This window comes from Dama dama, chromosome 5 (assembly GCF_033118175.1).
Source record: "Dama dama isolate Ldn47 chromosome 5, ASM3311817v1, whole genome shotgun sequence".
Classification (NCBI taxonomy): domain Eukaryota; kingdom Metazoa; phylum Chordata; class Mammalia; order Artiodactyla; family Cervidae; genus Dama; species Dama dama.
In genome coordinates this window covers 9,985,234-9,999,515 of record NC_083685.1, presented here as the reverse complement: position 1 = coordinate 9,999,515, position 14,282 = coordinate 9,985,234, and the positions used below count along the sequence as shown (strand labels likewise).

The following is a 14,282-nucleotide window of genomic DNA, read 5'->3' as shown; positions in this document are numbered from 1 at the left end:
TTCTGTTCATGGGATGTCCCAGGTAAGAATTTTGGAGTGGGCTGCCATTTTCTTCAGGGGATTTTCCCAACCCAGGGACTGAACCCATGTCTCCTGCCTTGGCAGGCAGATTCTTTACTGCTGAGCCACCAGGGAAGCCCAAACTTAATAAGCATTTATGACCTAACAACTTAGCATCTTTTGGGTACTCTACAACTTCTCAACTTCTGATTCTAATAACTTAGGAAGTACACTTTCCCAGAGGAAGAGCTTCCAGATAGCTCAATAAATGAACAGAAATAACATAGATTAATGGTATTTTTCAACTACCCAGTTAGAAACTGGCAAACATATATAAATCAATTTTTGTCAAATAAATCATAGGTCCCTGTTAGTTAGCATTATGACTTAAAAGCTTAAATTTCAAAAAAAGTTACTGGTCTCAAGGACAATACTACTTGCTTCAGAAATGTGCTGTCTTCCTTCTGGCAGTATGACAGCCTTACTCTTGTCCATATGTGGATGAACTAAGTCACTCCTGTAAGAAGTGCAGGTGTGCCTGAAGCCCAAGAGCCACACCAGGATGGAATCACTGCCGGATGCTGCGCATATTCACCACACAGACATCCCTGGAAGGTAGCTGAGAGATTCCAGTCTTAACAGTGAATTCTAAAAGGCCCAAAGTGTGACTCCTGATAATCATAAGCCAGCACTGTCCAAGAGAACTTTCTGCCATGATGAAAACATTTTATATCTGCACTGTCCAGAAAGTCAGCACTTGAAAAGTGGCGAGTGTGACTGAAGACCTGATTCTGTCATTTATTTTAAATTTAAATAACTACATGTGGCTAGTGGCTACCTTACTGAACAAGAGAGATCTAGGACAATCCTAGAGATTCCAGTCTCCCTGGCAGTGATCTGGCTCAGGCTTATGACACAATTCTGACCAATGAGAAAGGAGGAAAAGGTTTCTCCTGTACTGTGGTGGCGGCGGAGCAGGGGCGGGGGGGGGGGGGGGGCACCCACAAGGTAGAGAAGATTCTTTTCTCTGTCTCTGGATACGGTCTTGAGGATGTGGCATCTAGGAAATGCTGCAGCAATCTTCCAAGTAGCAGGGCAGCAAACCTACAGATGAGACAAATATGGTGAAGAGAGCAGAACGGAAGAATGGGAAGAACATGACCCCTTGAAACTAACAGCAATGAGCTGCCTGACCACTCCTGAAAAGATAACATTTTCATCTATTAAGATATTTACATATTTTTATTTCTTCAGATATTTCCTAAGCACTGATCATAAAAGATAAAAATCTCTGTCCATAAGAATTAAACAAATTCTTACTGTTTAAGTCAGCCAAATTAGGATTTTTTGGTTAACTGCAGCTGAAGAGGTACTAATTCACAAGAGCAACAAAGTAAAAGTGGATGAAGTAAATGCTCTTCCTCAGAACAGTAGTGAAATAAACCTAGGTATTTAAATATCAGATATTGATATCAATTCCAAAGAAACTCTAGAATTTATCCTAAATAATGAGTCATAAGTACTTTGCTAAAAAAATCACATTAGCAAATATTAAGGCCAGATTACTAAAGGAACATAAGTAAATACATATCATTAATAGTAAACTAACCACCTGTATACTATCATCCAAGGACTCATTTAAAGTTGTAACTAGTAAGGTGTAAGTACAAACAGAAAATTTTTCTAGCTTAGTTTCTCTTCCATTCACCTCTCTCTGTACTGTTTTATATTAAACAATTACAAAATATGTATTATTTAATTGTCTAAGTGTTCTGAAACCAAATAAGGGTCCGATAACGCATCATGAATTTTACTAATCATATAAACACAGACTAAGTGAAATAATTCAAATCTGTTTGGATCAGGTAAATGAATCACACTGGACTTTATTGTGTTAAAACAGGCCACATGCACACTTGAAGTTAAAAAACAAAGCCAAAACACTACTGCTCACAATTTTTGGCACTTCTATGCTAAAAAAATTTTTTTTTAAACATTTAATTATGGGACAGGACCTCTAGAATGATGCCAACAGCCAGGGCACAGTTGTTTTCTGAATCCTCCTAAATTCTCCCATAAAAACACACTGAGCAATCTGGATAGCAAAATTGACTGCACTCACAACAGTACTAAGTGAGGAGGTATCCTCACAAAGCCCCAAATACAAACAGGTGGGGAGGAACTACTGACAGCTAGAGGCTCATGTGGAACTACCATCTGTGTGAGAAAAAGCAACAGGGTATCTGACAAACCTGAATTTAAGAAAACCCCAGAGAGACAGGAGATAGTCACTGGAGACTGCAGAGGGCCAAAACGAGAGCAGTTGGAAAGTTTTGTGCATTTCCACTTATGGGTGAGGCTGGCAGTCCGTCTGAAGGGGATGGAGTACCCTGGGCCCGATAACTCAAAGTTAACCATCTGGGACTTCCCTGGTGGTCCAGCGGTGGCGTGTCAGCCTGCCAGTGCAGGGGGGAAAGGTTTGATCCCTGGTCCAGAAAGATCCCACATGCTGTGGAGCAGCTAAGCCCATGAGCCACATGATTGAGCCTGTGCTCCAGAGCCCAGGAACGGTAACCCCCGAGCCCCTGTGCTAGTGAGCCCCTCAAGCCCAGCTCCTCAATAAGAGAAGTCACTGCAATGAGAAGCCCCTCATCACCACCACTAGAGAAAGCCTGAGAAGCAACAAAGACCCAGTACACACACATACACGACTCAGCACAGCCAAAAAAAATCTTTAAAAAAATGTTAACCATCTGAAGTTCCTTTCAGAACACAGTCTTATACTGAGGAGAAACTACTATGGAACAGAATGCAAATTAAGCAGAACAGAGACAAGAACAGTAAAGGAAGAAGGCAGCCTAGACACGGAACTGGGAGGAGAAAGGGCCAGAAAATGAGAAAACTCAGAAGAGGGAGCTCTAGAACCATGAAGCTAGAAAAGTTTTCAAGATTCACCTCTTTTTTTCTAATAGTTTACAAAAATTAATCTCACTTTATTTTTTTTTTTTTTTAGAAAAATTAATCTCACTTTAAAATGAGCAAGAAACAGTAGTGTAGTTATACTTAAAAGATATTATATGGAAAAGAAAAAAAAATGGGGGGAGGTACAGATAACATACCTAAAACAATGAAAGCATACTAGAAAAACAATCCTTTAAAGCACATGAAAATTGTATTTCAAAGGAAGCTTTAAAAATTTAACAAAATGATGTAATAATGTCCTAATGCCCCAAAGGGGGAGAAAAGATCAAAGCAATGCAACATACTGAAAAAAAAAAAAGTAAGAAAAACTTCACCAAAAAAGTCTATATTGAATCACCCAATCCCTAACGACCAACTCTAGAAACAGTATAGTATAATAACTGGATCTTTTATAAAGCAGAAGTCCTGGCATGCTGGCATAAAGTCAAAGTCACTTGCAATGTTAAGACTATCAAAATATTGTTAGTTTTTGACAGCCATGTTATATGGCACTGAGGAAACCAAATATAAGTCAAGAATTTACAAGCAGTCAAACTAGGAGGAGTGAAACTGCAGAGTCATATGGCAAATTTGCTTAACTTTTTAAGAGCCAGTTCCTTTTTAGAAACTATTAGTGTTCCCTTTACTTATTTATTAACTGAACAGTGTTAAATTTTCATTTGTTAAAATTCTGTCTCATTATGTCTCTTGGAGGCAGAGTACAACAATTTTCCAATGGGAAGATTTTATATATGCAGTAAATTTATAGTGTGCTACACACAAAATATAAAGCTAAGTGCTAACATGTCCTTTTAAATAAAACAAAGAATGCCAAATCTACATGCTTTTATCAAGCAGTAACTGAGGTTAGAATTGTGACAATACAGTGCACAAACTACATACAGTAGTGTGTGTGTATATAGCTTACTTCACCCTCCTACCAAAACAAAACTGCAATAGCTGAAACAGAAATTTTCAAAGAATTACTGATTTAAAATAATTTTTTGAACACTTCTGCCTACAGTCATACTGTCCCCATTAATAAGAAAGCTCTGTTAAATTTCAATAGAAAATATATAGAGTCCAAAAGTCCCCTCAGTCAGAGGTGATAAAGTACACATCATGTGATCCAGGAAGGGCGTGGCTCACCAGTGGAAGAGTCACAGCACTTTCATGATGTAGCTTCATCCTCTCTTGGCATACTTAACCACAAGTGTATAATATACCTGATCTACAAAAATATTTGCTAGAAACGGATGAGTAAACTGCATAAACGTCAAAGTTTTCTCATAAAACACTGACTACTAGAACAAGACTATCCAAAGTGTGGCCCAGCATTGCTATTGGTCCACAAATAATTCATAACTGATCCGTTTAAAAGTATGGTTAAAAACAAAGAATAAATGCTGCAAAGCATTTACACAACTTGGTAATTTTATGTCTGTTGACCCTGATAATGAAAATTTGGGACATGCACTTTGTAAGGTTTTTAAAAATCTGGTAATTTATGTTTCGTGTATTTCATCCAAAAATCTGTTTGTGACAAACTGGGGGGAGGGAGGAAGGAGGAACTGGTATTTTATCAGAAATAGTTTAAGAAGCAGAAGCCAGCAAACTTCTTCAGTGAAGGGCCAGACAGTAAATATTTTAGGCTTTACAAGCCATACAGTCTCTACTGCAACTACTCAACTCTGCTATTACAGCATGAAAGAAGCCACAGATGACATGCAAACAAAATGGGTTTGGTTGTGTTGCGACAAAACTTGAGCTACAGAAACAGGCGGTGGGTCAGATTCGGCTTGCAGGCCATAGTTTGCTGATTCCCGTAGCGTAACATTAAAGAAAAATAGGCTAAGGAGGGAGACAAAGCACAAAATATTCTGAAAGGAAAAAACCTTGGGAAGGGTTTGGGAAAAGAGTATAATTTCTGGAAACCAATCCTGAAGAGACTGCTACCCACGGTGATCTAGATTTCCTTTAGCTATCCATCGGCCATGTTTCTAGTCATTTGTGAACCAGACTGTGGTGGACTTTTGCTTTGTTATAATAAATAAACTACAGTGCCCTAAGACGATACTACACAGATAAAATATCCTTGGTTTATATACTTTTTAGCAAAGGACTGAGTCCTAGTTTAACTGGCAGGGGAGAACACTGTCTGACATTACACTTTACAATCAAATCTCTGGTAGATTTTTTAAAAATCACATTCTAGAAATAACATATAAAAAACAATCCAACCTCCTAACAGATTAGTCCTGTCCCTCATTATTTGTGTTTTAAAATAGTTTTTGTGCCTAGGAAGTACAAAGCTCTGCTGGTGGTATGTATTACTAAGAGTATAAAAATAAGATTTTACCTTCAGTCTCTAGCTCTGAGCTGCCTCAGGAGAGGCCACAGACATCACAGAACAGAGACAAATCACCCACACTGTGCCCCATTCAAGGTTTGCAAAATTAATAGCACAGTTTTAAGATACTAAGTTACTGGTGGCTTCTTATTCCATGAACATAACTGAAACAGGAAAAAGTAAAGTATACCATTGTAAATTCCTTAAATTTTAGGTGAAATTGCATAACATTATTTCAAGAGCAATGGTGATAAATTAAAGATGTACACTGTAAATCTTATCAACCACTAAAATCATAAAACAAAGACATTAAGTTAGTAAGCCAAGAAAGCCAAAATGGAATCATAAAAATACTTGGCTAATGTTAAGAAGGGGCAGGAAAAATGAGAAAGGAGGAAGATGGAACAAATAGAAAACAAAAAGCAAGAAAGAAAATATCTTAATACAAGAATATCAACGATATAGTAAATGTGTATGAATTAACTAATTAAAAGCCAAAGACTGGATTGGATTTGAAAAGGAAGACCCAACCATATGTTAACCATAACAAACCCAGTGTAAAAATAGACACAAATAGATTAAACGTAAAAGGATGGAAATATGTGTATATATATATATACACACACACACACACACACACACACAATGCAGGCACTAATCTGGAGTGGCACAAACATCAGCAAAACAGACTTTGGAATGAGAAATAGGGGATATTACATAACAAGGGAGGGGTTGATTCATCAAAAGGACATGCCAATCCTAAACATGTAAACTGAACAGAAATTCAACATTCACTGAACTGAAAGAAAAAATAGGCAAACCGATTAAAGTCGGAAACTTCAACACATCTTTCTTAGTAATTGACAAAATTTTTAAAAATCAGTGAGGATTTGAACACTATCAATTAACCTGACCTAATAGATATTTATATAATGTTTTACCCAAAAACAGCAAAATATACATTCTTTTATTAAGAGTATCTAAAACATGACCATATTTTGGACCACTAAAAAAAAAAAAAAAAAAGTACATATATACAATGAAATATTACTCAGTCATAAAAAGGAGCAAGTTTGAGTAGGTTCTAGTGAGGTAGATGGACCTAAAGTCTGTTACACAGAGTGAAGTAAGTCAGAAAGAGAAAAACAAATATTGTATATTAATTTCATATATGGGGACGACAGAGGATGAGATGGATGGATGTATCACCGACTCAATGGACATGAGTTTGGGTAAACTCCAGGAGTCAGTGATGGACAGGGAGGCCTGGTGTGCTGCAGTCCATGGGGTCGCAAAGAGTTGGACACGACTGAGAGACTAAACTGACTGAATCCATATATATGGAATCTGGAAAAATGGTACTGATGAACCGATTTGCAGGGCAGGAATAGAGACTCAGACACAGAGACCAGACTTGTGGACAGCAGGGGAAGGAGAGGGTGGGAGGAACTGAGAGTAACAATGAAATATATACATTCAGTTCAGTTCAGTTCAGTCGCTCAGTCGTGTCCGACTCTGCGACCCCATGAAGCGCAGCACGCCAGGCCTCCCTGTCCATCACCAACTCCCTGTGTCAAACGGATAGCTAATGGGAAGTTGTTGTATGATCAGGGAGCTCAGCCTGGTGCTCTGTGACAACCAAGAGGGATGGCGTGGGAGATGGGAAGGTGTCAAGAGGGAGGGGACATGTATATAACTATGGCTGATTCATGTTGATGTATGGCAGAAACCAACTCAACATTGTAAAGCAATCTTCCTCCAATTAAAAATAAATTTTAAAATTAAAATTTTGCAATAAAAAAAAAACAACAAAAATTGGTGAGGGACAGGGAGGCCTGGCATGCTGCAGTCCATGGGGTCAAAAATAGTCGGACATGATTGAGCAACTGAACTGAAATAATAAAAAGCACATTCTCTAACTACAAGAGAAACTATAAATTAACAGAAAGATACACTTCTAAATATATAAACCACGGGTCCAAGGAGACTGTCAGAGAAATAGAAAATATTTTGATTTGAATGAAAAGAAAACAGATTAAAGTTTATGGGCTAGAGGTAAAGAGGTGCTGAGGGGTAAATTTATCACTTTAAATGCTTATTTTGAAAAAGAAGAAAGATTTCAAATCAATGACCTAAGCTTTCACCTTGAGAAACCAGAAAAAGAAAAGCAAATAAAATACCACATAAGAAGAAAGGAAATAATAAACATAAGGCCAGACATTAAAAAAACAAACAAACCCACTGGAGAGTCAGCAATAAAAAACAAAAGTGACTCTGAAAAGATAAAATTATAAACTAGCTAGACTGATCAGGAAAAAGACAACACAAATTACCAATACCAGAAATGAAAGAAAGGATATCATGACACACAGCACAAATACAAAAGGTAATGAGAAAATAAGAAATAACATTATGAAAATTAAGAAAATACTGTAAATTTATGCCAACAAATTAAGACAACCTGGAATAAATAAGAAGACAAACTACCAACTGCAATACTAACAGCAATAAAGATATATACCATAAACCCTAAATCAACCTCCAGAAGAAAGAAAACCTAAATAGCCCAGTTTCTGGTAACAAAATTGAATTTATAGTTTAAAAATCTTTCTATAAAGAAAACTTCAGGCCCAGCTGGCTTCACTGGTGATCTACCAACCATTTAAATGAAAATGAAAGTGAAGTCGTTCAGTCGTGTCCGACTCTTTGCGACCCCGTGGACTGTAGCCCACCAGGCTCCTCCGTCCATGGGATTCTCCAGGCAAGAGTACTGGAGTGGGTTGCCATTTCCTTCTCCAGGGGATCTTCCCAACCCAGGGATCAAACCCAGGTCTCCCACATTGCAGGCAGATGCTTTAACCTCTGAGCCACCAGGGAAGCCCCGCCAACCATTTAAAGGAAACGATAATAATACCAAGTCTACACAAACCTCTTGCAGAAGAAGAGGAAACATTTCCTCACTCATTTTATGAGGCCCCACTACCAAAACCAAAGACGTTACAAGAAAATAATAGATCAATACATCTTATATGAGTATAGATGCAGAAGTCTGTAACAAAACTTCAGCAAACCAAACCCTGCCACAAATACATCATAATCCCAGGAATGCATGAGTGGTTTAACATTCTGAAATCAATGTAACTTATCATATCAAGAAAAAAATATATATAAGATCATCTCAACAGACGCATACAAAACATCTGACAAAATCCAACATCCATTCCTGATAAAACCTCATGACAAACCAGGAATATAAGGTAACTTCATCCTTATAAAAGGCATCTAGGGGAAGTGTTTGATGGTCCAGAGGTTAGGACTCCATGCTCTCACTGGCAAGGGTCCAGCTTCAAGCCCTGGTCAAGGAACTAAAAGCCCACAAGCCAAGCAGTGCAGCGAAATAAATAAATGGTATCTAAGAAAAACCTAGTAGATCACAGAGAATGTAACAGGCTCAATCTTGTCTACCTAAGATCAACAACAAGATCAAGATGTCCACGCCTGTTATTTCAACTCAACATTCTAATGGAAGTCCTAGTCAGTGCAATGAGGCAAGAAAAAGAACAGGCATCTGAATTAAAACGGATTACAGAGAAGCACCTCTATTTGCAGATAACTATGTAAGTACAAAATCCTAAGGAACTCACCAAAAATTACTACAAAATCTGTATTTAGCAAAGTTGCAAACTACAAGAGCAGTTAGAAGTTATATTTTTATATATTACCAATGAAATATTGAAAAGCAAAATTTCAACACAAACACTATTTGCAATTGCATCAAAAATATGAAAAGGGATACATTTAACAAAGTATGAGGAAGAACTATGTACTGAAAACTACAAAGCACTGCTGTAACAAATTTGCTGTAACAAATTTAAAGACAGTCTAAGCAGAGATACTGTTAAGACTCAATATTCTTAAGATGTTAATTCTCCCAAATTGATCCTGAGACTCAAGAGGATCCTAGTCAAAATCCCATCTGACTTTTAAACTAGAAATCCATAAGTTGACCCTAAAATAGGAAGGACCCAGAATAGGTCGACAATCTTAGAAGAAAACCGAAAGATCTTCGCTCTCTGATTTTAAGACTTATCATACAGATATAGTGATACAGTCATTACACAATGTAATAGTGATGTAAGGATAAAAACACAGATCGACAGGACAGAGAAACTATGAATAAATACATGTGTTTATAGTCAATTGTTTTTGACAAAGGTGCAAGTAATTCAATGTGAAAAGGACAGTCTTTTCAAAAAATGGTGCTGGATCAATTGTATATTCACATGGAAATGAAAATAAAAAACAAGCAGTATCTTACCTCTCACACCATACACAAAATTTAACACAAATGGATCAAAGACCTGAACAAAGGACATAAACTCTTTGGAAGAAACCCCAGGAAAAAACTATTATGACCTTAGGTTAGGCAAAGATTTCTCACCTAGTGCATGAAAAAAAAGTAAGCATAATGAAGGGGTGGGGATAAATTAGACCATCAAAATTTTTAAAACTTTGTTCTTCAAAAGTGTCATTCAGAAAATGAAAAGGCAAGTTATGGACTTGCAAAAAATATATCTCACAAAGAACTTGTATCCAGAATATATATAGAACTCTTATGACTCAATAAAACAAAAAATCAATGGAAAAAATGGGTAGAAGATTTCAATAGACATTAACAGAGCAGACAGACTAGTTTCAACTAAACACGTGTAAAGATGCTCAACATCATCAGTTACCACGGAAACACAAATTTAAACCAATAGTGACATACCATTACACACCACTATAATGGCTAGAGAATGAAGCAACTAAAACTCTCTGCTATGAGATTGGAGAAACTGGACCTTACACTCTGTAGGTGGGAATGCAAAATGCTACAGTCTTTTTGGAGACTATCTGAGAACAGTCTGACAGTTCACCAGCTGAGACAGAACAACTAACTTAACTGACAGTTGAGAACTGACAGGAGAACAATTTGACAGTTTCTTTAAAATTCAACATATACTTACGACATGACCCATTCCTGCTCTTGGGTTTTATGCAAGAGAAATAAAATCATGTGTCCACAAAAAGACTTGTATTTGGACATTCATAGCAGTTTTATTTATAATAACCAAAAAAAGGAGAAAGTGTCCATCAACTGAGTGGTCAATGGTAAACATATTGAGATATATCCACACAGCAATTAAAAACAAACTTCTAGGGAATTCTCTGGCAGTCCAGTGGTTAGGACTTGGCACTTTCACTGCCAGGACCTGGGTTCAATCCCTGGTTAGGGAGCTAAGATCCTGCAAATTTTGCAGCAGAAAAACAAAAAGCCCCAGAAACATTCCTGCAAAGTGAAGAGCTACACTAAGTGGAATAAACAGGTCACATAACTAACTTCACATCAGTTCAAGTCTTGTGTTTTTACTACAGAAGAACTCTAAATTATATTTTACTACCAAAGGAATGGAATTATTTAGCTTACAAGACCAGAGGAGAAGTAAGGCTTCCAATTCTGCCCCACTGGCCCAACCAACTCGAAGCTTAGCCACTTGCGGACTGTGCGCTCAGCTGAGAACAGGCATTAATAAAACAGCCCTTAAATGAATATTTCATCATACCAACAAACCAAAGAACAGCTAAAAAGCAGCATTATTTTTCTGTTAGGCTAATGCTTGCAAGCCCATTTCAAAAAGTTAACAGAGTCAGACTTTATTTGGAAATTATCAAAATCATAACGTGTGCCAAAAACACAACGAAGCCAAAGAAACTGTTGACCGCCCCACCCCCCGCCCGAAAACAACAGTACCACTCACAGTATTACTTAATCCCACAATTGTGCACTAAGGACCTACAGTACACAAGGATTTCACAGGGCCTTCAAATTAAAAAACATGAACTCAGAAACGGGTCCTGGGTCCACATGATCAAAAATGCCAAGGGCACAACGCTGAGTGCAGTAGGCTGTACCATGGACATGTGCACATTAAGCAGTGATCTTTGTTTTCTTGGTCAGGACACCACTCACAAACCCCGATCCAAAGGTGTGTGAATTTCATTTAGAGTAACTGCATATCAGCACTCAGAAAATCACAACAATGGCTGATAGAACATTTGTTAGAACATTAAGGTATCCAAGAGTCAGTGATACTGAATGCAATGGTCAAATTTGGTGGTAGTATTTGTGTCTTCAACATGCAACTGTCCATATCCAGTGTCATTGGGGCACTGATCTGCTATCTCCCCATCCTTTTCCTTTTTAAATATTTATTTCATTTATCTCTGTTTATTTGGCTGCTCTGGGTCTTAACTGTGACACGTAAGATCTTCAATCTTTGTTTCAACATGTGGGACCTAGTTCCCACATGGGATTGAACTCAGGCCCCCTACAATGGGAGCACAGGGTCTTAGCCACTGGACCACCAGCGAAGTCCCCTTAACCCATCCTTGAGGCAATGAATTGATCAGACACCAGGAGGCCGCAACCTGCCTTCAGGGCTAAATAAATAACACAAACCAGTGATGTAGAGACTCAGCGTCCAGGAACAGAAAGTGGAAGGGACTGAGCCAAATCAGAAGATGTACACCATGAGTGAAGACATCTGACCAAATTTAGTCCTTCTAGTAATCAAGTGATTGGGACACACAGCCCACTCTTGACATCTCCTTTCTCTCAAAGCTGTCTTAATTACACTTGCTGGCATTTGACCCAGCAAATGCCAAATAGTCTCTAACAACACTGCAAACTCACAGAAGAGAGAATTCCAGCAGGCATAAAGTCATTAATTAATTATAGAGATCAAACCTACAACTTTTAATGTCTAACCAAGTGAGTTATGCAGTCAAACAGTACAAGTAGTGCATAAATGACAAAGAACAGGCCAAAGCAGACCCTGAACATACAGAACAAAACAATACAGGACCAAACAACAGCAGATCTAACAGATTTCTTTCATTTGTTAAGAACAATGGAAACTCAAACATCCTTAATGATGAGGGAGACCAACTGTTTTTTCCTCTTGCTAACTAATCTTTACTCACAATAAAAAATTTGACCTGTAAGGAGTTTGCTTCTCTGTACCCCTCTAAAGATTGTCTTCTACATTAAAAAACAACAACAACAACAATGGTCAGGCATAAAGTAACAACATAAATTTAAACTTAAATGTGTTGTTAGAAATTTCATGTAAGAACTAAAATTTAAGAACCAGAAATACAGGCTGATCAGCTTGTTTTTTTTTTTTTTCCCCTCCAGAGATACACAATCATTATACATGTGAGCAGAAAATCTATAGATCAAAGCTCTTAAGACCTTCAGGACTGTGTTATACAGTATGGTAGCTGCTAACCACATGTAGCTACTGAGCTCTTGAAATGTGGCTAGTCTGAACTGAGAAGACCTTTTACTAAAAACACAACATAAAGTATCTTGCTAATAATTTTGGACTGGTTACATACAATAAATGATTCGATAAATACTTTTGATATATTGATAAGTAAGTTAAGTGTTGGTCACTCAGTCCTGTCTGACTCTCTGCGATCCCATGGACTGTAGCCCACCAGGCTCCTCTGTCCATGGGATTCTCCAGGCAAGAATATTGGAGTGGGTTGCCATTCCCCTCTCCAGGGGATCTTCCTGACCCAGGGATTGAACCCAGGTCTCCCACATTGTGGGCAAATTCTTTACTGTCTGAGCTACAGGTAGGAACCATATATTGATATGCATGCTAAATCGCTTTAGTCATGTCTGACTCTTTGCAACCCTATGGACTGTAGCCCACCAGACTCCTCAGTCTATGGGATTTTCCACGCAATACTGGAGTGGATGCCATTTCCTTCTCCACGGGAACTTCTCGACCCAGGGATCAAACCTACGTCTCTTACTTCTCCTACATTGGCAGGCAGGTTCTTTAACACTGAAGCCACCTGGGAAGTTCTATATATTGATATATATATAATACTAAATAAATAAATGATATTAAAGTTAATTTCACCTATTGCTTATTACTTTTTAATCTGGCTACTACTGAAGTTTAAATCATGTATGTTCCTCATATTATATTTCTACTGGACAGTGCTGCCCTAGAATTTTACAACTAATTCCTCCAGTGATTACTTTCCTGGCAAAAAGAGATCTGGAGACTCACCCCCACCCATACAAACAACAACTTCAGTCATTAAACCAGTCCCATGACTACTGACAATGCAGCAGGTTGCCAGAGTAATCTGGTCCCTCACAGACCCAGAGGTAAGTAACTAGTTTAACAATTACCTGAGGCTACTTTGTTCCTAAATGATTCTAGCATGTAAAAGAAACAAGGAGTAGGAAGAAAAATCTGTGAGTCAAAAGATTATATTTTTTCCCTCAATGCTAGATTTTTAGGTGACTAAAACTAAGGTTCAATTTTGGTACTAAACTGTTAAGAACAAATAGATGTAACATTCTAAAACCACCATTTTCTTCCTCTTCTATAAATCTTTAAACATAAATTACACAAAACCACTTCACACCCACTAGGATGTCTATAATTAAAGATGGACAATGAGGGACTTCCCTGGTGGTCCAGTGGTTAAGAATCCACCTTGTTATGCAGAAGACTCAGGTTCATCTCTGGCCAGGGAACTAAGATCCCACATGGTAACTAAGCCCAAGAGCCACAACAAAAGATCCTGCATGATGCAACAAAGATTCCATATGCCACAGCTGAGACCTGATGCAGACAAATAAATAAATACTTTAAAATAAAAGCAGATGGACAATGACAAGAGCTGGTGAGGATTTGGAGATCAGAACCCGCATACACTGCTAAGGGAATAAAAAATGGTGCAGCCATTTTGGAAAATAGTTTGGCAGTTCCTCAAAATGTTAAAACACAGAAACCCTAAGAGCCAGCAATTCCACTCCTATGTATCTACCCAAGAGAAACGCAAACATGTGTCTTCACTAAAGCTTTTACATGAATGTTCACAACAACATTATTGTACA

At 37.9% G+C, this 14,282-nt stretch overlaps 1 protein-coding gene across 3 annotated transcripts in view; it reads right to left on the bottom strand.

The window, feature by feature from the left end:
- Positions 1-14,282, bottom strand: part of SPPL3 (signal peptide peptidase like 3) — a 95,689-nt gene that overhangs the window by 66,550 nt on the left and 14,857 nt on the right. Inside the window, exons 1-2 of one of the 3 annotated variants that reach the window (XM_061141743.1) lie at positions 2,253-2,356; positions 1,006-1,104 (exon numbers count right to left, since the gene is read on the bottom strand). The exons of 1 other annotated variant lie outside the window; for it this stretch is intronic. In XM_061141743.1, coding sequence (XP_060997726.1) covers positions 1,006-1,104; positions 2,253-2,341 — 188 coding nt within the window. In that variant the 5' untranslated portion in view covers positions 2,342-2,356. Of the gene's footprint in view, positions 1-1,005; positions 1,105-2,252; positions 2,357-14,282 lie in introns of those variants that run through there. One more of the 3 variants, XM_061141744.1, reaches the window with a different exon arrangement.